The 26,742-nt window shown below is 52.1% G+C and overlaps 3 protein-coding genes across 4 annotated transcripts; 2 read left to right on the top strand and 1 right to left on the bottom strand.

Moving 5' to 3' along the window:
• Nucleotide 1: 1 nt before the first annotated feature.
• On the bottom strand, nucleotides 2–5,304 carry CHPF2 (chondroitin polymerizing factor 2). The gene is made up of 4 exons (XM_043873400.1): nucleotides 4,053–5,304; nucleotides 3,035–3,599; nucleotides 2,146–2,328; nucleotides 2–1,445 (listed from the first exon to the last, which is right to left on the bottom strand). Exons 1-4 carry the CDS (start codon nucleotides 4,331–4,333, stop codon nucleotides 147–149), a joined length of 2,328 nt encoding a protein of 775 aa, XP_043729335.1. The 5' UTR covers nucleotides 4,334–5,304; the 3' UTR covers nucleotides 2–146.
• Nucleotides 5,023–12,089, top strand: LOC122673939. Its single transcript, XM_043871822.1, has 3 exons — nucleotides 5,023–5,113; nucleotides 5,301–5,968; nucleotides 11,878–12,089. The coding sequence occupies exons 1-3, from the start codon at nucleotides 5,023–5,025 to the stop codon at nucleotides 11,917–11,919; spliced, it is 801 nt and encodes a 266-aa protein (XP_043727757.1). The 3' UTR covers nucleotides 11,920–12,089.
• Nucleotides 12,090–12,473: 384 nt separating this feature from the next.
• ABCF2 (ATP binding cassette subfamily F member 2) lies at nucleotides 12,474–26,657 on the top strand. 2 transcript variants are annotated; one of them, XM_043873401.1, is made up of 15 exons: nucleotides 12,474–12,625; nucleotides 13,342–13,541; nucleotides 17,556–17,768; nucleotides 18,416–18,598; nucleotides 18,683–18,854; nucleotides 19,987–20,082; nucleotides 21,355–21,457; nucleotides 22,645–22,740; nucleotides 22,882–23,001; nucleotides 23,093–23,182; nucleotides 23,547–23,657; nucleotides 24,294–24,356; nucleotides 24,557–24,685; nucleotides 25,154–25,357; nucleotides 26,032–26,657. In XM_043873401.1, the coding sequence occupies exons 2-15, from the start codon at nucleotides 13,385–13,387 to the stop codon at nucleotides 26,167–26,169; spliced, it is 1,875 nt and encodes a 624-aa protein (XP_043729336.1). In that variant the 5' UTR covers nucleotides 12,474–12,625; nucleotides 13,342–13,384; the 3' UTR covers nucleotides 26,170–26,657. The 2 variants fall into 2 exon arrangements, with proteins under 2 accessions (XP_043729336.1, XP_043729337.1); XM_043873402.1 differs by lacking the exon at nucleotides 12,474–12,625 and adding an exon at nucleotides 12,880–13,155.
• The last annotated feature ends 85 nt before the right edge of the window (nucleotides 26,658–26,742 follow it).

Below are 26,742 nucleotides of genomic sequence, written 5' to 3'. Positions count from 1 at the left end.
GTTTGGCAGAAGACACTTTTAATAACATTTTTCTTATTAAAAAAAAAAAAACAACAGCGGCGAGCTCTCCCATCTGTCCGTGCATCTTGCCTGCCTTCCTGGGCGGGGCCGGCAGGGGCGCTGTGGAGGTGCGGGCCCCGGGCAGGCTAGGTGCTGTTGGCCTGCTCCTGCTCGAACAGGGCCATGGCCAGCTGCGCGCGGCCCCCCAGCCCCTCCAGGTTGCTGAGGCGGCAGCGGTGGTAGAGTTCCTCGCTGAGCCGAGGGCTGCAGTCCCGCAGGGAGAACTTTTGCACCAGCCCTGGCTCCACGGCCCGGAAAAGGTGGAGCCCTGAGAACCGGAGGAAAACATCCATCACCTCCAGCCCCTCCAGGGCTTCCTCCTCTTCCTGGCCTGCCAGTTCGGCAGCCAGCCGGGCTCGGGCCGCGAGGTAGTCCGCGTTGTAGAAGCAGCCCTCTGCTGAAGCCTGCCGGTCAAACCTGCCTCCTCCGGCAGCCCCCCGGGCGGGGTCGGCACCCGGAGGGGACGGGGGATCGGGGCCAGCCCCCGGGGGCGGTCTCTGTGGTGCCAGGGCGGGGTTGAACTCCTGGAAGTGGACTGGGAAGAAGGCCTGCCAGCCGGAGATGGCGTTCATGCGGCAGCGGTTGAGGACCTCGGGCCCCGGCCTGGTCCACACAGTGGTGAGGAAGAAGAGCGTGTCCACGGGGTGCTTCTTGGAGACCACGTCCATGAGCCGCACCTGAGAAGGCGCCTCCGCTCGCACAGCGAGCCAGGCCAGCCTCGTCCCTGGGTACCTTCGCTCCAGCTCAGCCGCTGCTGCCTTCACCCCGAGGAACGGGTCTGGGGCCCCTCTGCCCCCTTCCCGCGGCCCGTAGACCAGCAACAGGGTGAGTAAGGCGTGCTCTCGGGGCTCCAGGACCCCGGCTGCAAAGGCCTCCAGGAACGCGGGGGCCACGGCGGCCTCGGCGGCCGGCAGCGGCAGCACGAGCTGCACGCGCGTGGCCTCGGTGACGTAGGGCATGGGGAGGATCTCCACGCGGCTCAGCGGCCGCAGCAGGCTGACCCTGCGCGCCAGTGCCCGCCGGTGCCCGCGCTGCGTCACGGCCTCCAGCAGCAGGTCCAGCGTGTACTCCATGCCCCGCGCCGGGTCGAAGCGCCGGTAACCGTTGAGCAGCCGCTGCTTCTGGAAGCGCAGGCGGGGCTGGTAGCGCCGGTTCAGCTGCTCCAGGGCCGTCTCCACAGCGTCGCCCACGTCTGCCCTGCTCGCCCCTTGAAGGGGGCACTTGGGGGCCCCGTCTGCGCAGGAGAAGGTGTGCTGTTCTGTGAAGTAGTCCCAGCCCAGCACCTCAAAACGAGAGTGCGGCGTGAAGGGGGCCGGGAGCCCGAGGGGCCAGCTCAGCCCCGCCTCCCCCTCAGGGGTCAGCGCGGTCAGGTTCCGGATCTGAGCCTAGGGCAGGAGGGATGCCCCGTTAGTGCCTGGAGAGGGAATTGGGACCCCAGCCCGCTCCAGCGTCCTGGGTCCTGAGGTCCGTCCTGACTCCATCCACACTCAGTGAGGCCTGACGCTGAACGGCCTGTACTTGACAGCCTGTCTGTAAGGGGCACACAGACCCGCCATCCGCACACAGCTGCCGTGCGGAGGAGGACGGGGTGGGCGGAGTGCTGCCGTGGAGGGTAGAGGACCCTGACGTCTGGGGCTCCGCGGCCTTTCTCTTCCTCACTCACAGGACTCTCTCTTCACAGGAGACCTTTGTTTTCACCTGGATCCCACCTTGGACAACCCCCTGCCATCAACCAGAGGATTCTTTTACCTTCTGCCCTTGGGCGTTTTAAGGACAGTGCTAGAAGTCCGGGACTGCGGGGTCTCGGCCCCCTCGGTGGGGAGGCCCTACTGGAGAGGAGAGAAGCCCTTCTGGTGCCAAGCCCGCTCCTCAGAGGTCTCCTGCAGATCCTCTCAAGTGCACCCACATCGTGCTGGGAGCTTTCACCCAGGGCTCCCGGAGCCCCTTCTCCCTAGGGTGCTTCTCACTGAGGTTCGGTCAGTACAGTCAGCCTCCTCCTGCCTCGCCCAGCCTCCCCTCTTGCTCATCCATGAGCCCGGATGTCTGAAGTGCCCTCTGACTTGCAACCCCGGGCCCCCGGCTCACCTGCAGCTGTTCTATTTCGCTGTAGGCCCGCTCCAGCTCCAGAGCACTGAAGCGCTTGTGAAGCCGGTACATGAGGGTTCCCTCGGAGACAGGGTGCACTGCGAAGGCACTCAGGAAAGCTGAGCTCCTCTCCGTCTCGGGGTCCCTATTTTTGGCCAGTTCAAACGAGCGATACTGCTGCCCCTGGAGGACCATGAGACCAATCAGTGCCACACAGGGAGGAGCTGCCTGGCCCGACTACCCTCAACTGCCCTTGGCGCTCACGCCTCTGACTGCTACTGCCGCCGAGGCAGGGAGGGCATAGGAGCTCATTCTGGGGTCCCCTTAACCTTCGCCTTACTCTCACACCGGATTTGGGAAAAAGAGTGCTCGCTAGGCAACTAGGATGACCTCGCCCCTAAAGAATCCTGATGTTTCTCAAAAGAATGAAAGCCGAGAGCCAGCAGAGACTGCCAGGACTCCGGTCGGGGAAGAGGAGGGCCCCTCTGGGATTGTCCCCTCTTCTCCAACCGACAGGGAGGCTCCCGGGCCACCCTCCTCCTCCAGGAGAACGGTCCCCTCTAGGGCACTCCCAGGTCACTGGAGACCGCGCAAATGTTGGGGGGAGGGCAGAGCGCGAGGGGCCAGACAGGAGGAGACTGGTGAGGAAGGGACATCTTTCAGGCTTGCTCAGAGGGTCCCTGATAAGACGCCACTTTTGATGGGCCTGGGGAATCTAAGACTGCCAGAGGGGGGCAAGGGAGAGCGAGAGGGGTGACTAGGGCTGGGGAGGGCACAACGACCACCCCAGGAACTGCTGGGAAAGGGACAGCAGCCCCCTGCCTCGAGACCAGCCGCTGGGTCCCTGCTAATTTGTCGGGGACGGGGACCAACTTGAAAGGGCTGTCACCTGGTGTTGAGAGACACAGCCAATGCCCAGAGAGTCAATGAGGCAGCGGCCGAGCCACTCGTCAGGACGGGCACTGAGAATGTCTCCGCGGCAGCCATCCAGATGTGGCCGCAGCCGAAGCAGGAGGCTCCGTGACAACAGGTAGCCAAAGCCCCCATGGCAGTACCGGGCCTGCTCGCCGGCGCCGATGAACTCCTCCGCCCGGCCCAGGTACAGGTCCTGGTTGATGCTGAGGTGGCCGGCCAGGGCCGCCAGGCGGGGGGCCTGCACGTACGTGTCATCCTGCATGATGAAGAACCAGTCGTAGTCGGCCCCGAAGTGCGTGTGAAGATGGCGCAGGGTCTCGGACATGAGCCAGGCTGGCCGTTCGTCCCCGTGAGACACCACCTGCATCCCTGCCGGGGTCCTGGCCCCTCGCTGCCCAGTGAAGTAGAGCAACCGGGGGAAGTGGTGGGCCACCGTGCGGTTCACAGCCACAGCCAGAGTGGACAGCGTGGCCCGGGAGGTCAGGACAGCCACCAGCAACCGCTCTCGAGAGCCCAGCTCCGTCTGGATGTACCGAGTCCTGAGAGGAGACCAGCGTGCCAGAGTCAACTCCCTAATCTTTAAGAACCCAGTGTGTCCAGCGTATACCTCCCCCCAGGAATTAGCGAGTCGGAGTTCAGACAAGAGAAGGGGAAGACCTCCTCCTCAATACTAATGAGCTACTGGAGAGAGCGTCCACTGAGTAGCTGACACTGGAACTGATCTCGGGGAGAGGTGGACCCAGGATGGATTAGATGCAACTCCTGCCCTGCTGAAGAACATCCAACCACTAACTTAACACCAATAGGTGAGGCTTTCTCAGGTCTGAGGAGGAAAAAAAACTGGAACCATGATGGAAAATAAGGCAGAGAACTGCTCCAGGGAGGCTAACAACAATTACCAGTGACCATGGATAGGACGTGGAGGCAAGGACTTGGAGCAACCCTGAAGTGGGGTGTGGGGACGATGCACACACGCGCATGTTAACTCTCACCTGAGCACCTTCTTGTAGGGTTTGTTGGGATCCCTGTAATAGGGAACAATCCGGGGTTTGAAGTCTTCGTCACTTTGATCAAGCTGAGTTCTTGAGTCTAGACTCTGTGGCCCTCCGGCTTCCCCCACGGCCTCTACACAGGGATCGTCCCCCTCCCCCTGGATCCAGGACACCCGCAAGAGGCTCAGGCTGCATCCCAGAGACAGCCCTAGGATGAGGGGCAGGGCGGGTCGCAGCAGGGCCAACACTGAGCTTAGCCGCATGGCGGTGGGCCCTGCCATGTGTGTGCCCCGGAGGGCACAGCCTCAGGGATCAATCAGTGACCAACGGGCTCTTTCAACAAGGGAGCCTGGGGCCGGTGAGGTCAACGAGAGAACAAGGTTGTGTTTGCTTCTGGGCCCAGGATCCCCGAGAAACTCCTGCCTTGTCTTCTGTTGTCAAGGCGCTGGTTCTAACCCTCAGTCCAAACGGTAATAAATATCAGAATCAATTTCACCCACTAACGGTGGGTCCTCTAGTCCAGAAGAGGAAGAAGCAAGACTCAGTCCTGCCAAACCTAACCCCCAAAGAAGGACTACATACATCTGGTGACAGGATCTAAGCAGAGAGATGGCGGCAACTGATAAAGTTGGTGTTAGGGAAAAGCACATTGGCCATCAAAACACCAGCGTCCAGCTAGAGGAACCTGACTCCACAGGCCTTTCCCAAAGAGCGTCTGGGAGGGGCATACATCTCACTCACTTACTGAAGGGGCTGCCAACCCCCGGGCAGTCACAGAAATGGAGCCCAGGCCTTCCTACTCTCTTCACCCGTGTTAAGGAAACACTCGGGCCAGAGGAACTCCTCCTCCCGGCAGTCAGGAGCAGTCAGGGGCCACTGGCACGGCTCACAGACGTTATGCCCCACCTAATGAGGTGGAGGGATGTGGTGACTCAGCACGGAGGGGAGCCTCAGAGGAGCACAAAGGCTGATGGAGCTGCCGGGCAGGGCATTCTTCTCTGAATCCCCGGTGCTGAGAGCCCGAGGCCGCCCACCATCCTCCGAGAAGAGACAGGGGGCCGGTGACAAGCCACTCCGGCTGTTGTCAAGAGCGATTCGGTGGCTGTTTTTCCCCAAGGCCCCAGGCACCAGCAGCAAAGCGTGAAGACACGCAGCTGGCGCGGGCGGACAGATGCTCGGTTGTCAAACCCGGCAACTCCCCGCCCCACGGCTCCCTCTCAGCCGACACAGACCAGCTCCAGGCCTAAGAAAGGAGGCCCAGAGGGAGCTTGGGCCGTTCGTCTCGCAGCAGAAATAAGAACTGTCTGCGTCACGGGCTGTCAGAGGAAGGGGGGCAGGGAGGCTCCGTTCGGCCGACGGGGGGAGAGAAAGGCAAAGACCCCGCTCTCAGGCTCGACCGGGCGGCGGACACCGAGGGGACACGCCGGGGGCCAGCCGAGGGGAGGCCCCTGCGGCCGGGCAGGGGGCGACGGCAGGCCGATATAAGGGGCTGCCGCCGGCCGGGGTATGGCCGGTCCCGGGGAGCTCCGGGGGGCGAGGACGTGGAGCTAGGACCGGAGCTGGGGTCGCTCCTCTGGAGCGACGCCCCCTTGCAGGGTTGTGGGGAAGGACGCGAAGGGGAGAACAGACCCCAGGGTTTCTCCGAAGCGCCGGCTCCGCCGCCGCAGCCGCTGCCACCTCACAGCCCGGCCCACTCCTTCCTCTTCCGCTTGCTGTCAGTCCCCGTCTCTATGGTGACCGCATCCGGCCGCTCGCTCCGCCGCCGCCCTCTCTATGGTCGTCCCTCCCTCCCTCGGCGCCGCCTGCGGGCCGGGATGGGTGACGTGCTCGTCCCGCCCGCCCTCGGCCCTCCTCCGCCCGGAGCCGGCGCGCGTTCCGCAGCCCCTAATTCGAGTGGACCCAGCCTGAATCTGAAGGTGACCCAGATCTTCAACCTCCACTCCCTTCTACCCTAGGAAAAAAACTCTTCTCCCCTTCGATGAGCGCTTTTCTACCTCCTTGGGCTACTGCTTCTAGCGGGGTTCCCGAACCCCATCACCTACTCTAGTTATTTCAGAAATGTTTGTTGTTTGCCTACTAAGTTCCAGACCCATGGTCGATGAGGTGGGCATGGTCCCTGCCCTCAGTTGGAGACGGGTATTAGACACATATTGACAAAAAATAAACATTTAAGTTTAGGTCGAAATTACAAACTGTCCGAAGTACCATTGCGGAAAAGTAAAGACTTCAGTGGAGAAATGTGGCAGGAAGAATTAGACTGAGGATTTGGGAATGCTGCGATCCAAAATTCAGTACGTTACCCGGGCGGAAAGAGGAAGACTGGCCCAGAGAAAAGCAGCTAAGGCTGCTGAGTGAGGGGACAACAGGTTAAAAGAGGCTGGAAGGCAGGTGGGCCTTCAAGCAACTATGGTGGGTTCCCACCCAGGATGGCACATTCCTAGGGGGCAGTTTGGAAATGCAGGAAGGCAGTTTTGTCAAAGAATTGAGGGGAGAATGCTACATGTCCATTGCAAGATTGTATTGCACTAGAATTGTTCTTCTACACAACTTTCAAATGCCCTACGAACATTCATTTTAGAGGGGAAAAAATGGTTAAAATAATCTACTTTTTGAGCCTGTGTTTTATATGTAACAAGTAATTTTGCAGGGTTGTAATGTGCCCTGAATTTTCAAAGAATGTAACTATCATGTAAATGGGAGGAAGCCTGTACTTCAGTTTTGTCCGGGAATGTACTTGTTACCATTTTGTAACAAGTGAATGACTAATGATGTTTTCCAGCATACCGAAGTAACTTTTCTTGTAAAGGATTTCCTTTACTTTCTTCTGTTATCATTATACTGTAATTTTTTGAAATTTATGTGTGTAGTTAGGTTGTCACAAATGAACTTTATTTCAAAAGAGGAAAAGAGGTGTTATTTGAAAAGTTCCTTATTAAAAGAGAACATTGGGGCTGGTAGAGTCAGGAACCCATTCTAGGAGGCCCCTGGGATGGAACACAGCCCCACATTTCCCCTTTACTGTGTTTTGGTCTGTCAGAATGACTGCAATTTGATCTCCCCTCAACAACTGGCGCATGGAAGGTGGTAAATGGCTTTTAGGTTCCAGACCAGCATTGTCCATTAGAAATATAATATGAGCCATAAATGTAAATTGTAAATATTCTGGGGCTATGTTCTGTTTAGTTGCTTAGTCCTATCCAACTCTTTGTGGCCCCTTGGACTGTAGCCCACTAGGCTCCTCTGTCCATGGACTTTCCCAGGTTAAGACTACTGGAGTAGGTTGCCATTTCTATTAGGAGTGGGATTGCTGGATCATATGACAACTGTATTTTTAGTTTTTTAAGGAACCTCCTTACTGTTCTTCATAGGAGCTGCAATGGTTTACATTCCTACCAACATTGTAGGAGGGTTCCCTTTTTTCCACACCCCCTCCAGAGTTTAATTATTTGTAGATTTTTTTGATGATGGCTATTCTGACAGGTGTGAAGTGATACCTCATTGTATCATTTCTCTAATAATTAGTGATGTTAAACATCTTTTCATGTGGCCACATTTCTTTTAAAAAAAAGCAAAGAAACAGGTGAAATTAATTTTAATATTTTATATTAAATATATCCCAAATATTAACATTTGAACACATTGTTGTTCAGTTGCTCGGTCCTATCCAACTCTTTGAGACCCCATGGACTGTAGCACGCCACGCTTCCCTATCCTTTACCATCTGGAGCCCACTCAAACTCATGTCCATTGAGTCGGTGATGCCATCCAACCATCTCGTCTTCTCGTCCCCTTTTCCTCCCGCCTTCAATAGTTCTCAGCATCAGGGTCTTTTCCAATGTGTCAGCTCTTTCCATCAGGTGGCCAAAGTATTGGAGCTTCAGCTTCAGCATCAGTCCTTACAATGAATATTTAGGATTGATTTCCTTTAGGATTGACTGGTTTGATCTCCTTTCTGTCCAAGGGACTCTCAAGAGTCTTTTCCAATGCCACAATTTGAAGGCATCAAGTCTTTGGCACTCAGCCTTCTTTATGGTCCAACTGTCACATCCATACATGACTACTGGAAAAACCATAGCTTTGACTAGATGGACCTTTGTTGGCAAAATAATGTCTTTGCTTTTTAATATGCTGTCTGTTGGTCATAGCTTTTCTTCCAAAGAGAAGAAATTTCATGGCTGCAGTCACCATCTGCAGTGGTTTTGAAGCCCAAGAAAATAAAGTCTCTCACTGTTTCCATTGTTTCCCCATCTATTTGCCATGAAGTGATGGGACCGAATACCATGATCTTAGTTTTTTGAATGTTGAGTTTTAAGCCAGCTTTTCCACTCTCCTCTTTCACTTTCATCAACAGAGGCTCTTTAGTTCCTTTTCACTTTCTGCCATAAGGGTGGTGTCATCTTCTTATCTGAGGTTATTGATATTTCTCCCAGCAGTCTTGATTCCTGCTTGTGTTTCATCCAGTCTGGCATTTCCCATGATATACTCTACATATAGAGTAATCAATATAAAAATGGAGATATTTTAGTGTTTTTCCTATCCACATGCAATCTTCAAAATCACCCCCACCTCATGCATATTTCACACAGCATATCTCAGTTCAGACTAGCCACATTTCAAGGGCTCCATAGCCACATCTGGCTAGAGGCTACCACACTGAACAGCAAAGTTTGAGACCTTTCTCAGTTACTAAGTTTCTAGGTAACTCTGGATGAAACATTTCCTCCCTTGGGTCTCAGTTTCTTTGTATTTTAAATGAAGAGCATGGGCGTTGCTTCCTGTTCCAGCACTGACCTTCGGTGATTTTCATATTTAGCCAGGGCTTTCCTTCTCTGATATCTCTCCCTTTTATTTCCCCATTTCTTTTCCCTTCAAATCCTAAAAGATGATGCTGTTAAAGTGCTGCACTCAATATGCCAGCAAATTTGGAAAACTCAGCAGTGGTCACAGGACTGGAAAAGGTCAGTTTTCATTCCAATCCCAAAGAAAGGCAATGCCAAACAGTGTTCAAACTGCCGCACAATTGCACTCATCTCACACCCTAGCAAAGTAATGCTCAAAATTCTCCAAGCCAGGCTTCAACAGGCTTCTATGTGAACCGAGAACTTCCAGATGTTCAAGCTGGATTTAGAAAAGGCAGAGGTACCAAAGATCAAACTGCCAACATCCTCTGGATCATCAAAAAAGCAAGAGCGTTCCAAAAAACATCTACTTCTGCTTGATTGACTACACCAAAGCCTTTGACTGTGTGGATCACAACAAACTGTGGAAAATTCCTAAAGAAATAGGAATACCAGACCACCTTACCTACCTCTTGAGAAATCTGTATGCAGGTCAAGAAGCAACAGTTAGAACTGGACGTGGAACAACAGACTGGTTCCAAACTGGGAAAAGAGTACTTCAAGGCTATATGTTGTCACCCTGCTTGTTTAACTTATATGCAGTGTACATCATGTGAAATGCTGGACTGGATGAAGCACAAGTGAAAAGGAACTAAAGAGCCTCTCTCTTGATGAAAGTGAAAGAGAGTGAAAAAGCTGGCTTAAAACTCAACATTCAAAATACCACGATCATGGCATTTGGTCCCATCACTTCATGGCAAATAGATGGGGAAACAATGGAAACAGTGAGAGACTTTATTTTCTTGGCCTCCGAAATCAGTGCAGATGGTGGCTGCAGCCATGAAATTTCTTCTCCTTAGAAGATAAGCTATGACCAACCTAGACAACATATTAAAAAGCAAAGACATTACTTTGCCGACAAAAGTCTGTCTAGTCAAAGCTATGGTTTTTCCAGTAGTCATGTATGGATGTGACAGTTGGACCATAAAGAAGGCTGAGTGCCAAAGACTTGATGCCTTCAAATTGTGGCATTGGAAAAGACTCTTGAGAGTCCCTTGGACAGAAAGGAGATCAAACCAGTCAATCCTAAAGGAAATCAATCCTAAATATTCATTGTAAGGACTGATGCTGAAGCTGAAGCTCCAATACTTTGGCCACCTGATGGAAAGAGCTGACTCACTGGAAAAGACCCTGACGCTGGGAAAGAATTAGGGCAGGAGGAGAAGGGAACAACAGAGGACGAGATGTTTGCATGTTGGACACGACTGACCAGCTAAATGGAACTGAACTTTCCCTTCATGCCCAGGTCTGTCCCCTGCAAGAGACCTAAACCCTGGATGAGAATGGCAGAACTTCTAACTTTTCTAGGCCACTCTTACTGTGCTGGAGGAGACTTTGCCCAGCAACTGTTAATTTATGGGAAATCATGGACGTGATTGGTTGGTCTGCAGGTAGATTCAGAGAAGTAACTCGTTAGTCCTTGCCATCCCATATCACTTTACAGAGCTGGAGTGGTTCCCAGTACCAGATTTGAGTTTCAAATACTGGTACTGTTTCCTAACACCAGTGTTATTTTTTTAATAGCACTGTGCCTTTATTTCCAATCTGTAAAATGGTATTTATACCCACTTTAGAGTCTGTTGGGGGAATTAAATGTGATGGCATAAATGGAGTATAATTATGTTAGTTCTCTGTAACCTGAAACCTGCCTGTAACCAGGCATTTTAATGAGGCTGGGAGAGGCAGGCATATTGTAGACCTCCCAGGAGGCTAGGTGCTTGCATGAGTAATTTTATGTGAACCACAATCATATACAATTTCCTTGTTTCATAAAGAAGGGCACTGCAAGCAGTTAACTACTGTCTGTGTATCTCTACCTAGAACAATGCTTTGGCCCATATGGCACTTATTACCTACATGTCATGATCTGTTTCCTTTTAAAATTTGTCATCTTGTCGGTTGAAAAATAATGCACAATGTGACAGTTGTGAGTTAAGTTTTATTTGGGGGCCTAATGAAGATTATAGCCCAGGAGACAGCCTCTCAGATAGCTCTGAGAAACTACTCTGAAGAAGTAGGGGAGGTGAGTATATATATGATTGGTGGCGGGTGGAAGTGGTGGGGGAAGGGGGTACGTGCAGTCAAGCACACATTTTTGCAGAAGGTTGTTCCCTAGCCACAAAGAGCAGATGTCTCTACTTTTCTAGACATGAGAAGATGCAAGAAATTGGGCTCATAAAATCTTCCCCAGAAAATATCTGAAGGTCTGTTTCGTCAATTTTCCCCAGAGCACAGAGTGCCTCATTCCTGATCTGTGTCCTGAACTCTTTTCAGGGTGTGTGGACGGTCCATGACTGCAGTAGCTAGTGGCCTCATCATTCTAAAACCGGACAGTGAGCAATAACTTTTAGTTGGCATTCTTAACTGTGAGCTCTGTGAGACCAGGGAATGACCTACCACCACTGCAACTCTAGTATCTAGCTCTGAGTCACACGGTGGTGAAGGTTAGTCTAGGAAAAGGCATGCTCAAAGGCAAGAGGTGTGAAATGGTATGGCTTACCTCAGAAACGCAAGTAATTAGATTCTACTGGAGCATCAAGTTTGAGAAGGAAAACTAATTCTATGAGGAAGTGAAGTGAGCGCGCTTTTTTTTTTAAAGGGTCGGGGCGGGGGGGGGGGGGGTCTACTTTTGGATCAGGTGCTTCGCTTAAGCCGAGGAGCAAACTGAGATTTGCAGTTTCCAGTGCCAGAAATAGCGGCTTCCTCTGCTCCCTCTAGCCGTGCCCCTGTGGGAAGCACTACTGATCAGAAACCTGGAGAAGTATTTGATAGACTATACATTTAGGATTTGCTTACTGCAGGCAAGGAGAAGTCCGTGGGGGGTTTTAAACCATGAAAAGTAACGAGGGGGAAGGAAGAAAGAAAAAAAAAAAACGGGCAAGTGATGTTATAAAGAGAAACTCCGAAGTCTTGATTTTTCACTTCAGGGCTCTTCCCATCAAACTTACTGGCTTTGGATGGAAACTTAACAAGTTCTGCAGTGGGTAGGCAGAGCAGCGACGATTCAGGAACAACGCTCGGCACCGTCTAAAGTTTGGACCAGCCTCTAAAGCTTCGGTTTCACGGAACGAGGACGCCTTTCCTTCACGGAGGGATAATTCTGTTCTTCGCATCCTCTTGGAAGCGATGAGCGTTTTCCCGGCCCTCTCTCACCGGTCGGCTCACCCTTCCTCCTCCTCCCCTTCCCCCCCGCCCCCCGCCATTGTTTCAACCCATTGCTGCCTGACGCCTGCTGGGAAGTGTAGTCGCTCGCCCTGCTGTCTGAGCCGGTTTGGCGGCCCTGATGAAGCCGGTAGCTCCGCATAACCCTCAGCTATTCCAGAGGCGGGGGAGCCGGGGATAGCCCAGCCGCTCCTCTGAGGAGCAAAACTGGGACTCGCCGCTTCCGGCCCCAGAAGCGGACCGCTAGCAGAGAGGGCTCTGGGACTCCAGTCCCCCTCAGCCGCGCGCATCGTGATGACGTCACTCCGGCCCGCGAGGCCCCTGGGATCCGCGGTAGTTCTCGAGGAGCCGGTCTCAGGTTCAGCAGCGGTGGCCGGGGGACGACACTTCCCAGGAATCTGCGCGGCGGCGCGACGAGAGCCGCGCGAGGCCGTGATTGGCTGGTGAGCCGGCCGCACGCGGAGGAGCTCAAGAAGCCGCTCTGTTGCGACAGAGGCCGAGCGGCGAGGCCCAGTGAGTTGGGGGAAGGGGCGCTGGGAGGAGGCGGGGGCGGGGGAGGGTGCCGGCCGGTGAGGGGGTGAGGCGGCGGGGGGGGGGACGAGAAGAGGGAGGAGGGACTGGGCTGGGATGGAGGCGACTGCAAGGGAGGAGAAGGGGCCAAGAGAGAGAAGCTGACGGGCGGAGGCTGGGGGAGGCTTGGAGGGGTGGTGGTGGGTGGCGAATGAAGAGACCCCGGGGGGGACTCACAACGGGGGGGGGGGGGGGAAGACGAGGGCGTCCCGGGAAGAAGCTGGACTCGGCGGCCGGGTGGTGTGGAGGGTGAAGACGGGGAGGAGGCCTGAGGCAGAAGGGAGGGAGGGAGCCCGGGAAAAGTGAGGCGGCCGGCTGGAGCGTGGAGCGCCAAGTTGTGGGGAAACTGGAGACCGGGGACCTGTGCCGAGGGGCAGAACCCGGTCCCTCAAGTGGAGGCCCTGAAAGGAGGAGCGTCTCCAGAGCGAGGCCGTCCGTGGAGATTGGTGGACAAAGCCCCGAAGTGAGAGCTGGTGAGATGGGAAGAGCGGCCGAGAAGCCGAACTGGCTGGAAACATCCTAACAAAAGTTGGGAGCGACTTTAGGCTGGGGCGGAGCTGGGTATCAGAAGCTTGCTAGGGATTTCCTGAGATGGATGGAGCACAAGGCCCAGGCACTGTGCGGAAGTTTAGAATTTGGGGGTGTTTGCCTTCCTTCAGGCTTTCTGGAAGAACAGTAACGGTTTCCCTGTGATTCATCACCATGCCCTCCGACCTGGCTAAGAAGAAGGCAGCCAAAAAGAAGGAAGCTGCCAAAGCCCGACAGCGGCCCAGAAAAGGACATGAAGAAAACGGAGATGCCATCACAGAGCCACAGGTGGCAGAGGAGAGAAATGAGGCCAATGGCCGAGAGACCACAGGTGAATAGAGGGAGAGAGGTGGGTTGCTGGGATGGTTGCTGGGACCCAGTGGATGCCCCTGCCGGAATCTGAGTCGGGATGCTGGAGGCGCCAGAGAGTGTATCTGGTGCCACGAAACTTTTCCTGATGAGCCGAACCAGTAGGGTTGGAGCTTGATCAAGGAACCTGAACACAGTTCTCACATACACAGTGGTGAGCAAACATGAGCGTTGTGCTGCCTTGTCGCCCTGTCTTGTAGATTTGGAGGTCAGTTCCCTGCCCCTTTCTGAATTTTCATTTCTACACATGGAGGCAGTGTACCAGACTGTTTGCCACATGATACTCTTGTCCTCCTGGGGCAGTGACTGTACCAGCAAGACAGAAACATATGAATTGTTTTATGGGTTTTTCCTGGCAAAGAGATGCATTTCTGTTACAAGCGCTTCTCAAGTATTAGACACAAGATCACTGAATACTGAGGCACTATAAGCATGGTCTTTCCTCTGATAACTTGCAGTCTAGATGGGGAAACAGGGAAGTGTGATAAAGAATATTCCAGGCTCTTGGCTATCTATCATAGCCTTCTTCCTTGCCCCCAAAAGCTCTCGAAACAGGCCTTCTCTATTGACTGCTGTTGTCCCCTGAATAGTCACCACTTTTCTGTCCACTTACACATTGAGGTTCTTATACTCTAATTTTTGTATTAGCTACATTTGACATTTTTCTTAGAGCCCAGCTCAAGGTGGTAAAATCTTTCCCTGTCAAGCCTGACCTCAGTAATACTGCTATTCCTTATATCCCTGTACTATCTATCCAGGGCTTCCCTGTGGCTCAGATGGTAAAGAATCTGCCTGCAATGCAGGAAACCCAGGTTCTGTCCCTGGGTCGAGAAGATCTCCTGGAGAAGGAATGGCAACCCACTCCAATATCCTTGCCTGGAGAATCCCATGGACAGAGGAGCCTGGTGGGCTATAGTCCTTGGGGTGGGAAAGAGTTGGACACAACTGACTGTGCGCGCGCGCGCACACACACACACACACACGCACGCACTCACGCACGCACGATCTCTAGGGTTGCTTTTTCTTTTCCCAGTACTTACACGGCATATGGAATCCTAGTTCCTAGACTGGGGGATTGAACCCGTGCCCCCGGCAGAGGAAGTGTGGAGTCCCAAGCACTGAACCTCCAGGGGAGTCCCACCGTTACCTTCATTGTATCTGTTTCTCCATCTGAATTGTTTGATCTTTGAGTGCGGGGACTGTGTCTTGGGTAATACTTCTTTTTTTGCATGATTACCCTTGCAGACAGAGATATTAGGTAAAGTTGGAAGAGGAGAGAATTATTCATGCAAGCTGCAACAGAAAGACAGGAATTCGGAAAAAAAAAAAAACAACAACAGGGTTTAAAATGATTGCGAGGAGAGAGTTAAATGGTAGGAATTGTCTCCAAAATAAGAATTATGAGGGAGGACTAGTGCAGTCAAGTCAGGCAGTTTTCTTCCTGGCCAGGATAGTGGAGAGATGGGAAGGTAAAAATGGTAAAAGGGAACGAGTGGGCTGAGTTGTGATCTGACAAGTAAACAGGGTTCCCTCTAGGGTCTCAGGAACAGGGGTTAAGCCTCAATTCTGTAGTACTTTCTGGATGAGTTGGAAAAGTAGACAACCGAATCCCACTTTGAGACTCTTGTCAACAGTTCCCATTACAAACTTCTTTGCCTTTCTCCCTAGAAAACCAGAACTTGTCAGGGCAAACCCAACTGTACTACCCCTAACTCAGTCATAAGGGAGCTTTGGGTTTCACCCTCTTCCTCAGGGAGCTACTGTTCTGAAATATAAAATCTGGGTTTTTTTCAGCTCTCTCTCTGAAAATATTTCTTATTGCCAGGGACCCAGGGTCATTTCTGCTTTCATAACTAATGGATCATCTGTCCTCTCTAACAAGACTGGGTCTGCTCTCTTCTTTGAGTTTGGAATTAATTAATTCTCCAACCTGATAGTTACCATTGCTACATGGTCTTTAGGTAGTGAGATACGGAAAGATCAAGAAATATCAAAGAAAGTGACTTGTGACAGACTACTAACCTTCTTTCGAATGTGAGACTCTTTAGGTTGCGTACTAGAGTTCAGCTGCCCCCCTTGTTTGGAAAATGAATAGAAAGGGGCTGCTTATGAAGTCTGCAGTATTTCTTCTGATGAAGTTTATTCCAGAATCCTTTCTGCATTTATTCAGTGCTGTTCACTTATCATTTGAGCCTGTTTTCTAGGATGCTATAAGCCAAGACAGTGAAGTATAAGTCTTACTTTTAAAGCTAAGGAGATGACTTAGGTCATAGATGCTGTAAACTGGAAAAGATCAAGAGAAAAGTTATATAGCTGTGTCTCGGTGTCTGCTGGGGTTTGGTCCCAGGGTCCCTGTGGATATGAGAATCCACAGATGCTCAAGACTGTTAACAGAGAATGGTGTATGTAGTCTTTGCATATAACCTGGCATGTCTCTAGATTACTTACTGTACCTAATACAACATAAATACTACGAAATTGTTGCCAGTGTGTGGCAAATTCAAGTTTTACTACTTGGAACTCTGTGGAGTGCTTTTTTTTTTAATCCACGTTTGGATTAAACATGATTTTGGATGCAGAACTATGGATACAGAGGGTTGGCTGTGTAGCTTTCCTTTAATTTTGATCTTCTTACCTGAGCACATGGAGATACAGTCTGGAGACTTTTCCTGTAAAGATCCAGATAGTGGATATTTGCAGCTCTGTGGGCCATATGGTCTCTGATGCAGCTGTTCAGCTTTGCCATTGTGGTGGAAAGCAGCCATAAACAGCATGAAAATGTTGGGTGTGACTGTCTCCCAATAAAACTTTATTTACAAAAGCAGGCAGCTGGCCAAATGTAGCCAGCCTTTTTTGTAAGCCACCCCCTCCCGGGCTAAGAATGTTTTTTACATTTTTAAAGTGGTTATGTTTCAAATGGTAATGGATATGCTTATGTAATAGTTGTGATTTTGCTAGTAGGGCTATAACCCTAAAATATTTACCATCTGGCCCTTTAAGAAAAAGTTTACTAACTCCTTATCTAGATCATAAACTTCTCTCTACACTGTCTGCTCAAGATCTAGAACAGGGATTGGCACAAAATGGGGTTGTGAGAAGCCTGGTGACTCAACTGTGTAGAAAGGAGACTTTTTAAATTCCTTTCCTCCATCAGAACTGCCCTGGACCCCTCTGTATTTTCTCATACTGGTCCCTTCCAGGCAGTATGGCTTCTTGGAATTAGCACCTGGAGGCTCTGTAGGTTGTGAAGGAAGAGAACTGCACCTCTACAGCATCTGCTTTCTCTGAAGCATTAATGCTAACTTGGGGGCTTCCCTGATGGCCCAGTGCTAAAGAATCTGCCTGCCCATGAAAGAGACATGGGTTCGATCTCTGGGTTGGAAAGATCCCCTGGAGAAGGAAATGGCAACCACTCCAGTATTCTTGCGTGGGAAATCCCATGGACAGAGGAGCCTGGTGGACTACAGTCCATAGGGATCACAAAGAGTGAGACATGACTCAGCGACTGAACAACGACAGCTAATTCTTTAATACATACTCATGGAGGATGATTTGGAGTTCTAGCCATTGCTACCATACATCATATCATCTAAGAACAAGAGAGGTTAGAACTAAAAGGACAAGTTGTGAAGTAAAAAATGTCCACAAAAGCAGGATACCAGGGCCAATCTACATGTAGTGTACACCCTGTTAAAGCTTGTGAAACATCTGAGTCAGCTCAACCTGATCTTGAGCCCTGGTCCTTCAGGACACGCCTCATTCAGCCTTTGGATTTTTATGTGTTAATATGTGGTAACTTAAAGAAGGGAGAAAGCCATAAATGCCCAAGCAGGGGCCTGAACCCTCGGCCCTCACAGTAAAAGTCTGATGCCCTTCTGACTGAGCCACCCAGATGCCCCAAGACGTGCCTTTTTATGTAAGAGTTAAGCCTGTCTCACAGCCCTCTTCCCAGACTGCTTTTCTCTTCTGTCCCCAGAAGTGGATTTGCTGACCAAGGAGCTGGAGGACTTCGAAATGAAGAAAGCTGCTGCTCGAGCTGTCACTGGCGTCCTCGCCTCTCACCCCAATAGTACCGATGCCCACATCATAAACCTCTCCCTCACCTTCCATGGTCAAGAGCTGCTCAGTGACACCAAACTGGAATTAAACTCAGGCCGTCGCTATGGCCTTATCGGCTTGAATGGAATTGGTGAGGCCCTTGGAAAGTGAGGTGGGAGCTGTCTCTCCTTGGCTCATCTGTTGCTCAGCAAGTGTTTCCTTATTACCAGCTATGTACAAAGCTGAGCATTTGCAATATGGGTGGGAGCCAGATATGCCCACCTACCCATACAGAGCAGTCATGTGATAAGTACCACGTGAGTCGTTGCAGGCAGTAGGTGCTGGAGAAGTGGGTAGGAGTGGGTGGGAGTGGTGTGTGAAGCGTCTGTAGGTGCACAGACTTCACAGAGGAGGGCTGGGACAGGACCTGGCAGAACCGTGTCCCATGGAGGAGGCAGTCATAGGATTTGAATGAATGAAAGGAAGGAAAGGACTCAAAAAACGGGGAGGTCTTGGTTTGACTGGGAAAGATTGAAGGTGGGAGGAGAAGGGGGTGACAGAGGATAAGATGGGTGGTTGGCATCACTGACGCAGTGGACATGAGTTTGGGTAGGCTCCGGGAGTGGTGATGGACAGGCAAGCCTGGCATGCTGCGGTCCATGGGGCTTCAGAGTCGGACACGACTGAGCGACTGAGTGGACTTGGCTGACTGGAGTGGAGGGACTGAGGTAGGGCAGTGACAGGCGGAGCTGTGCTGAGTGTCCCCTCCTCTGCGTGTTTGTCGCCTGCCCCCCTCAGGAAAGTCCATGCTGCTCTCTGCTATTGGGAAACGCGAAGTGCCCATCCCCGAGCACATTGACATCTACCATCTGACTCGCGAGATGCCCCCTAGTGACAAGACGCCCCTGCAGTGTGTGATGGAAGTGGACACGGAGCGGGCCATGCTGGAGAGGGAGGCTGAGCGGCTGGCTCACGAGGACGGTAGGGCTCCAGACCCAGGGGCGTGGGGTGGCTTCCCCCCCGGGAAAGGCCCTGGGAGCCTCACCGGCCACGCACCGTCCACAGCGGAGTGTGAGAAGCTCTTAGAGCTCTACGAGCGGCTGGAGGAGCTGGATGCTGACAAGGCGGAGATGAGAGCCTCGCGGATCTTGCACGGACTGGGTTTCACACCTGCCATGCAACGCAAGAAGCTCAAAGACTTCAGCGGGGGCTGGAGGATGCGGGTTGCCCTCGCCAGGTGTGTCTCCCCCACCACCTCCCTCCACGGCACCCTGTCTCCTCAGGGTTGGGTGCTCTCTCCCGCAGAACTATTTAGAACAGGGGTCAGTGGTCCGTCCATGCCAGATACCGACAGTGTGGAGGGGCGGGGATGATGTACATGAGCTAAGGAGTGAGCTTCCTGACCCATGTGGTCCTTGTTGGACTTCCAGCACCGTGTTCAGGAATCCTGGGACCACCTCTAGGTAAATGGGAGGATGGGTCTGTCTCTTTCCTCTTGACTCCTCTCCCCTTCCCCCTTTTTGGGCTCCAGCCTTTCTAATTCTTGTATAAAGATAAATTGTTAGCTGCTAGGATATCTGTCCTTCTTGCTCTCTCTTGACCCGACCCAGAACCAGTTTCTGTAGGCTGTCATTTCCGCACTGATTCCCCCAAGAAGTCCCCAGTCACATAGTGGTTCCTTCCCCCACCCATCTCTGCACAGAGCCTTGGGGAGGCTTGATACACTCTTTCAGCAAGGCTGCCTGAGTGTGCCCTGAAACATAAGAGCCTTGGCTTCACATGCTGGCAAGGAGTTGTAGCCTCAAGTTCACTAGGGAGCTTTTACACACACGGATTTCCTGGCCTCTTCACATCTATGCTGGAGTCACGTCCAGAAACCTGGGTTCTAAAAAGTGCTGCAGATGTGGTGACCGCAGGGGTGGGACCAGTGCTGTCCCCTTGTTCCTCCTGTCTTGAGATGCCATCTAAGAAAAGAACATTCTTGGGCCTCCTTGCTAGAGTCTAACAAACCCACCAGTTAGGTTTCACCTGAATGCTTTTTGGCAGTGTACTTTTTCTGTATCCTTTTGTGTATCCTGATGGTCACCAACCTCAGTGTAAGAGACTTATAGACTCATAACAGACTTTTACAGCCTTATCTCCGAGCTGCATCTTCCCTCTGCTTCTCAGCTCTGTTTTCTGCTCTTTAACCCCCACCCTTCATCTCTGGTTTCTCTCCTACTTCTCACCTTTTGTCTGAGGTATAGAGCCTAGAGTTGATTTCAGGACTCAGTGCAGGCCTGACGAGAGCTGCAGGTAGCAGGCAGGCCATCCCCTCCTGTGTAGCAGGCAGTAGACTGAAGTGGTTCTATCTCCTTTCCTGTCTTCAGAGCCCTGTTCATTCGACCCTTCATGCTGCTCCTGGACGAGCCCACGAACCACCTGGACCTCGATGCTTGTGTGTGGTTGGAAGAAGAGCTAAAGACGTAAGAGGCAGGGCTGGGGGGAAGTGGGCAGGTTCTCAGGGAGGGGCTGAGCAGAGTCCAGGGGAGATGACACCCAGGACCCGCAGTGATACTAGAGCAGTGAGCAATCGACCAAAGTGAGGCCAGAGGGAAGACCAGACTGAAAAGGTGGTGACCACCTTTGTTCTTGTTTGGTCACTCAGTCGTGTCCGACTCGTTACGAGTCCGTGGACTCTAGCCCGCCAGGCTCCTCTGTCCGTGGGATTCTCCAGGCAGGAATGTTGGAGTGGATTGCCATTTTTTTCTCCAGAGGATCTTCCCCACCCAGGGCTCAAATGCATGTTTCTTGCGTTGCAGGCTGGTTCTATGCCACTGGGCTGCCAGCAGAGCCCAGTAACCACCTTTGGGGTGGGCCATTCTGTTAGCTTTTGTTTAGTCTGCAATATATGAATTTCTTTGTTTCTCTCTTTCCTATTGTTTAAAATACAATATCTTTGTTAAAGATAATATTTTTTCTTAATTGTGTTTATATCATATAAACAGGGATTCCCATATAAGATCATGATGTAGTGACAAAGAGAAAAATAGCCCATATGGCCGTGGTCCTTTGCATGAGAGCCAGATAACCTGGAAAGTTGCCCCAGTTCTAGAAGGCTTTCCATGGTCTCTGCAGTGACCTGGTACCTTCTTTATAAAAAGTGGTCTAGTTGCTAAGTCATGTCCGACTCTTGCGACCCCATGGACTGTAGCCTGCCAGGCTCCTCTGTCCATGGGGATTCTCCAGGCAAGAATACTGGAGTGAGTTAACCATTTCCTTCTCCAGGGTATCTTCCCAACCCAGGAATTGAACCTGGGTCTCCTGAATCACAGGCAGATTCTTTACCAACTGAGCTATGAAGATAGTAATATGAAAAGGAGAGCCTGGTGATTTTTACTGTACCCATTCCAGTTCTCCACACTGGCTTTAGATGTGTTTATGGGTGCTTGTGCACATTTTTTTATTTTACCATCACTATTACTGCCATCTCCACTCCATTCTTTTGAAAGTTAGAACAAAAGTTTGAGGAATTTCGACTGCCTCACCACGCTTTGAAAAGCATCTGCTGGCCTTATACATAGATTGAGCACTGGCAGCTTAGGTGCTGAGAGCAGGGAATTGGCCAGAAAATCTAAAGGACGCTCAGGCATAAGGGTGGGAAAGGATAAAGGTTTTCTGGGCCCAACGTTCACCTCCCCTGTTGTGAACTGTCTACTGTGTTGAGCTCCTCCCTGATTGGTTCTCTGGCTTTGCAGTTTTAAGCGCATCTTGGTCCTCGTCTCCCATTCCCAGGACTTCCTGAATGGTGTCTGTACCAACATCATTCACATGCACAACAAGAAGCTGAAGTATTATACGGTGAGTGGGCCCCAGCCTCTCCACAGTACCCTCTGTGCTTCCTGATTCCCTGAAGTTCTCCTTTAAAAAAAAAAAATTGACTTAGCAGCCCTTTTCTACCTATTGCTATAAAAAGATGTGGACAGGGAGTTCTGCAGTCTGTTTTATTTTAGTCCCAAAGTAATTGCTTTCAGGCCATAGGCCACGGATTGGCAGCCTGTGCACAGGGTGTATGTTTGCCTTATTCAGAGAGGCTGCCTCTCCACGGTGCCCAGGCAGGCCTTGCTGCCCTCTGCCTTCTTGAGTAGCTACTTATGAAAAATAGAAGTCCTCTTTATTCATAGTTGTACTCACCAGAGGAGTATTAATAGTTCTTACATAATTTTTCAGAAATTTCACATGTACTTGCAAGCATTTGTAAAAAATCTTACGTACACAAGGCACGATTCTGTCAGTTGTGTTTAAATTTTAATATGTCTTGGACGACTTTCCATATGAGTATATTTAAAGTGTCCCCCTTTTTTTTCCCAGTGACTGCATGGTATTCCATTGCGTTGGCTATCCTGTAACTTATTTGTCAGACTCTTTGATGGATGTTTAGGTTGAGTCTGGGTGTTTGCAGATAGACACCACGGTAGTGCAGGGTTTGCCAGGTCCTAAATCTGACTGCTCTGGTGTCTTCCCACCTGCAGGAAGTTCTTGTGGCCTGACTGGGGCTTCAGCCTCTCCAGGTGGGGAAGGGATGCACGTGCCCTTGGAATGCTGTGATCCTCTTGATGATCAGTACAACAGTGGTTTTCAGGGCTCCTGCCTGGGCAGTGGGTGTCTTTATGGCTAACTTGAGGATTTAGTCTGGAGCCCTGCTCTAGGAAGGAGAGGCACACAGTTTGAAAAGACCTCAGCTTCTAGATTTAGATATGCTTTTTTTTTTTTTTTTTTTTTTTAAATACTTATTTATTTGACTCTGTTGGGTCTTAGTTGCAGCATGTGGGATCTAGTTCACCTGGGCCACCTGCATTAGGAGCTCAGAGTCTTAACCACTGGACCAACAGGGAAGTCCCAGAATATGCTTTTTTAATACACTTCCTCTTCCCCCGCTGCACCACCTCATAGCCAGGGCCAAGTCAGGTACCATCTCGAACCCCGCCGAATGAGGACCCAGAGCCGAGGCTAACGCTGCCCATCTCTCCTGGTGCCTCTTCCTGCAGGGTAATTACGATCAGTATGTGAAGACACGGCTGGAGCTGGAAGAGAACCAAATGAAGAGGTTTCACTGGGAGCAGGATCAGATTGCACACATGAAGGTAGGGCCAGGATCTTGTCCTCCGGGAGAGCTGACGGAAGGTGTCTGGGGAGGTGAGGGGCTAGAGAAGTCCTTTACCCTCTTTTCAGATGAATCGTGGGGTACCTGCCCACACGCAAGCCCCATCTCTGCACTCTTTCAGAACTACATTGCTAGGTTCGGTCATGGCAGCGCCAAGCTGGCCCGGCAGGCCCAGAGCAAGGAGAAGACGCTACAGAAAATGATGGCGTCCGGACTGACAGAGAGGGTTGTGAGCGACAAGGTAGGGTCTGGTTGGGTGGAATTAGGCGGCCTAACGTGAGGTGGATAGGGAAGGACCCGACTTGATAAATGCCTCTTTATCCTCTTCCTAGACGCTGTCATTTTATTTCCCACCATGTGGCAAGATCCCTCCACCTGTTATTATGGTTCAGAATGTCAGCTTCAAGTATACAAAAGATGGGGTGAGTACTTCGATGTGGTTGGGAGGCTGGGGTACATTTTACAAGGTGTCAGCTGGCGAGAAGAGTGTCCTATTTGCTGACGGCATCTACTAACCCTTGTGGTGCTGGGGGGTTTTCAGGCCTGGCAGCCTGGGTTGCCTCACTGAGAGCCTTAGAGGAGTTGGGGGTACCCTTCAAGTACTTGGAGGGGACATTGTTCAGCCACATTGGTGGGTGGAGGCAGTGGGTAGGGGGCTGCCATAGGAGCTTCCTCCCTCCTCACTCCAGCCACCTCTAGTGGTGACTGGGGGCTCAGCGAGATTGCTCTGCCAGTCGGATTGATCACCCTACCCCTGGATCTGTTTCTCTCCCCCACCCACCTCAGCCTTGCATCTACAACAATCTAGAGTTCGGTATCGATCTCGACACCCGAGTGGCTCTGGTGGGGCCCAATGGAGCAGGGAAGTCAACTCTTCTGAAGCTGCTAACCGGAGAGGTATGGTGTCAAGTGGGAGCATGGGACTCCAGCATTAGATGCCACTGTGTCAGGGTGGGGGGCGGCACGCAGGGGCCCCTGCTCTTGGAGGGCCTCGTGCTCATGATAGTGAGCCGTCCTCTGGGGGGCGGGTCATCACTGGGCAGTGTGATGTTTCGGCATTTTCTTAGAGAAAACTGGGAGAAGTGTGTGTGCGAGAGAGCCTGTGAGAGACAGCCCAGGCCTGCTCTCACCGTCTTCTTGTGTCTTCATTCAGAGCATTTAGAACACAGGAGCAGCTGTGCATTTAGAAACATTTTTATTGTAGAAAACGTATGTTGGACCCCTGAGAGTCATAGTTCAGCATGTGGGATAGTAGTCCTTTAATAACTACCCAGTGGGTCATGTGGTGTGTCTCTGCCTCCCCTGAGAACATCTGGCTCAGTGTATTTTCTCCGAGTGGCCAGAAGAGCAGTTTGTGAAGTGGTGCGGGTTCTGTTTTATAGGAAGTTGTAGGAGTTTGTTGAAGTTGTAGGAGTCCCACTTGGTGTGAATGTATGTTTGCTTCCCCTCTCTGCCTGTCTCTGCTTCTGACCAGGTTTCCTTGTCTGTGTGCTTATCTTTCCACCATCTACTCTTTTTTTTTTTTTCTTATAGCTACTGCCCACAGACGGAATGATCCGAAAACACTCTCATGTCAAGATAGGGCGTTACCATCAGGTATAGTCCTGGTGGGGAGCGGGAGATTGCCCAGGGTGGGAGAGCAGGGCTGCGTGTGCCCAGGTCAGCTCCTGGGTGGTTCTGCAGTCCTGAAGAGCTGCCTGGGGAGAGGTAGAGAGAGGTACGTGGCAGGGACCCCAACAGGCTGCCTTGGAAGAATGCTAGGCACACCTGGGTGAGTTCTTTTTTTTTTCCTGTAGCATTTACAAGAGCAGCTAGACTTAGACCTCTCGCCTTTGGAGTACATGATGAAATGCTACCCCGAGATCAAGGAGAAGGAGGAAATGCGGAAGATCATTGGGCGATATGGTCTCACTGGGAAACAGCAGGTCAGCGGAGTAGGGGTGGGAGGACCCCAGGCAACTGGGAGATACAAGCTGGGCGTCTGCTTTTTCCTCTGCTCTAGGTGGTTACAGATTGGAGCTCTGAAGTCTCAAGGGACGGTGGGGGGTTGCGTGCTGGTCTCTGACATGCCCTTGCCCCCAGACTAGCAGGATGGGCCATGTTGTTAAAGGCAAGGGAAATTGAGACCTAGAACACAGGGTCCTCTGATCCAGACTCAGGCCCCGTGACGGCTCCACTGTGTCAAGACTCTGTGCCGAGGCAGGACTTCAGGCTTCCCGGTGTGTTCCTTTCAGCCCTTGGGGGACTGGCTGGGTGCCACTGTCTTACTGTGTGATCTTGGGTCTTCCTGAGCCCCACTCTCTGTGTAATAACAGAGAAGCCATGGGGAGAGGTGAGTCGTGATGCGTGGTGAGGGCAACCTTGGACCTCATAAATGACATGGTTCCACACAGGTGAGCCCAATCCGGAACTTGTCTGATGGGCAGAAGTGCCGAGTGTGTCTGGCCTGGCTGGCCTGGCAGAACCCCCACATGCTCTTCCTGGATGAGCCCACCAACCACCTGGACATTGAGACCATTGACGCCCTGGCAGATGCCATCAATGACTTTGAGGGTGGTATGATGCTGGTCAGCCATGACTTCAGACTCATCCAGCAGGTGAGACTCCCAGCCGGGAGGCGGTTGGGGGTAGAACACCGCCATGGCACGTGGGGGACACTGAATCCACGTTACTGTGTTTGGGAAAAGGGCACAGAACGTCAGGTGGAGAGGACCAGATCTTACGGTTCTCGGAGAAACTTAGAAAGCCTTCACAGAAATACTTTAATTCTTTATTAGCTGTTTGGGGCAGTTAGCCTACTTGGCATCATTGGCCAAAATCAGGGAGGGAATTGAGTAGAGAATAGGGTGCTTTTGCTATTGTTTCCAGGATTCTTCAGCCTGGAAATAGTATTGTACTCAGGAGACTCTGGATTAGACAGAGGGCTCCTGCCTGTCACTGGGGAGAAAGCTGCTGGTCATCTCTCTGAAGCTGTGAGAAAGGTGGGGTGGAGTGCTGGAAGCTGAGAGGGAGGCCGTGAACAGCTCTGGGTCCTGCTAGGCAACTGGCAGTTGGGGAGACCAGCAGGTTCCGGCTTGGAAGGCCCCACCCCCTGCTGGGTACGGTGTCTAGATTAGACCAGCCCCAGGATTGCTGAGGGGGTGAAACAGAGCTGGATGTGGGCCGGCGGGAGCTCGTGGGTTTTTCATCTCAGAGTCCGCCGGGAACAGTCTCCTGGCCGGGGTGGGAAGGGCGCTGGCCAGGGTCACTAAGTCTGGGCTTTGCTGTCCAGGTTGCACAGGAAATCTGGGTCTGTGAGAAGCAGACAATCACCAAGTGGCCTGGAGACATCCTCGCCTACAAGGAGCACCTCAAGTCCAAGCTGGTGGGCGAGGAGCCCCAGCCCACCAGGCGGACCCACAATGTGTGAGGCCTTGCCGGCCGGCCGGCCAAGCCGGGCCCCTGGGGCCGCATCCTGCATTGCTGCAATACTGCTCCCCAGCCCCTTGCCCCCACCTGCCTTAGCTGCACTCTGCGATCCTATCTACAGCTGGACAGGACCTGTCCGTCTCCTGTCCTTCCAGCTACTGTGTCCATGTCTGGACTCAGCTGGCTGTTCCCGCCAGCTCCTCGCTGGTTTTGACCCGATAGTGATGCAGCCAGAGGCCTCTGAGGGTCAGCCCGCAGGCCCACGCCCCGGGCTGGCCTGTGAAAAAGCTTAGGATCCTCGTTCTCTGGGTTCTGGTGATGTTGGAGGAATACCCCCCCAGCCCACCGCCCCCATTCCTTTCTGCTTCTGGTTTGGAGCTCTGGACCAGGGCCTTAATCCTGGTCGGTTTTTAAATAATTATTTAATGGTGTAACTTTTAGACCTGCGTGACATCTACAAAGCGTCCAATAAAGAAAGAAGAAGCCATGGTCCCCGCCTTCCTCCTTGGGTCTCTGGGTCCTCTCCTGCTCTTCCCTGCGGTGCCAGCGTTCACCTGCCCTCAGCACGAGCTGG

The sequence above is a fragment of the Cervus elaphus genome, chromosome 18 (assembly GCF_910594005.1).
Source record: "Cervus elaphus chromosome 18, mCerEla1.1, whole genome shotgun sequence".
NCBI classification, from domain to species: domain Eukaryota; kingdom Metazoa; phylum Chordata; class Mammalia; order Artiodactyla; family Cervidae; genus Cervus; species Cervus elaphus.
This window is presented reverse-complemented; position numbering and strand designations above follow the sequence as displayed.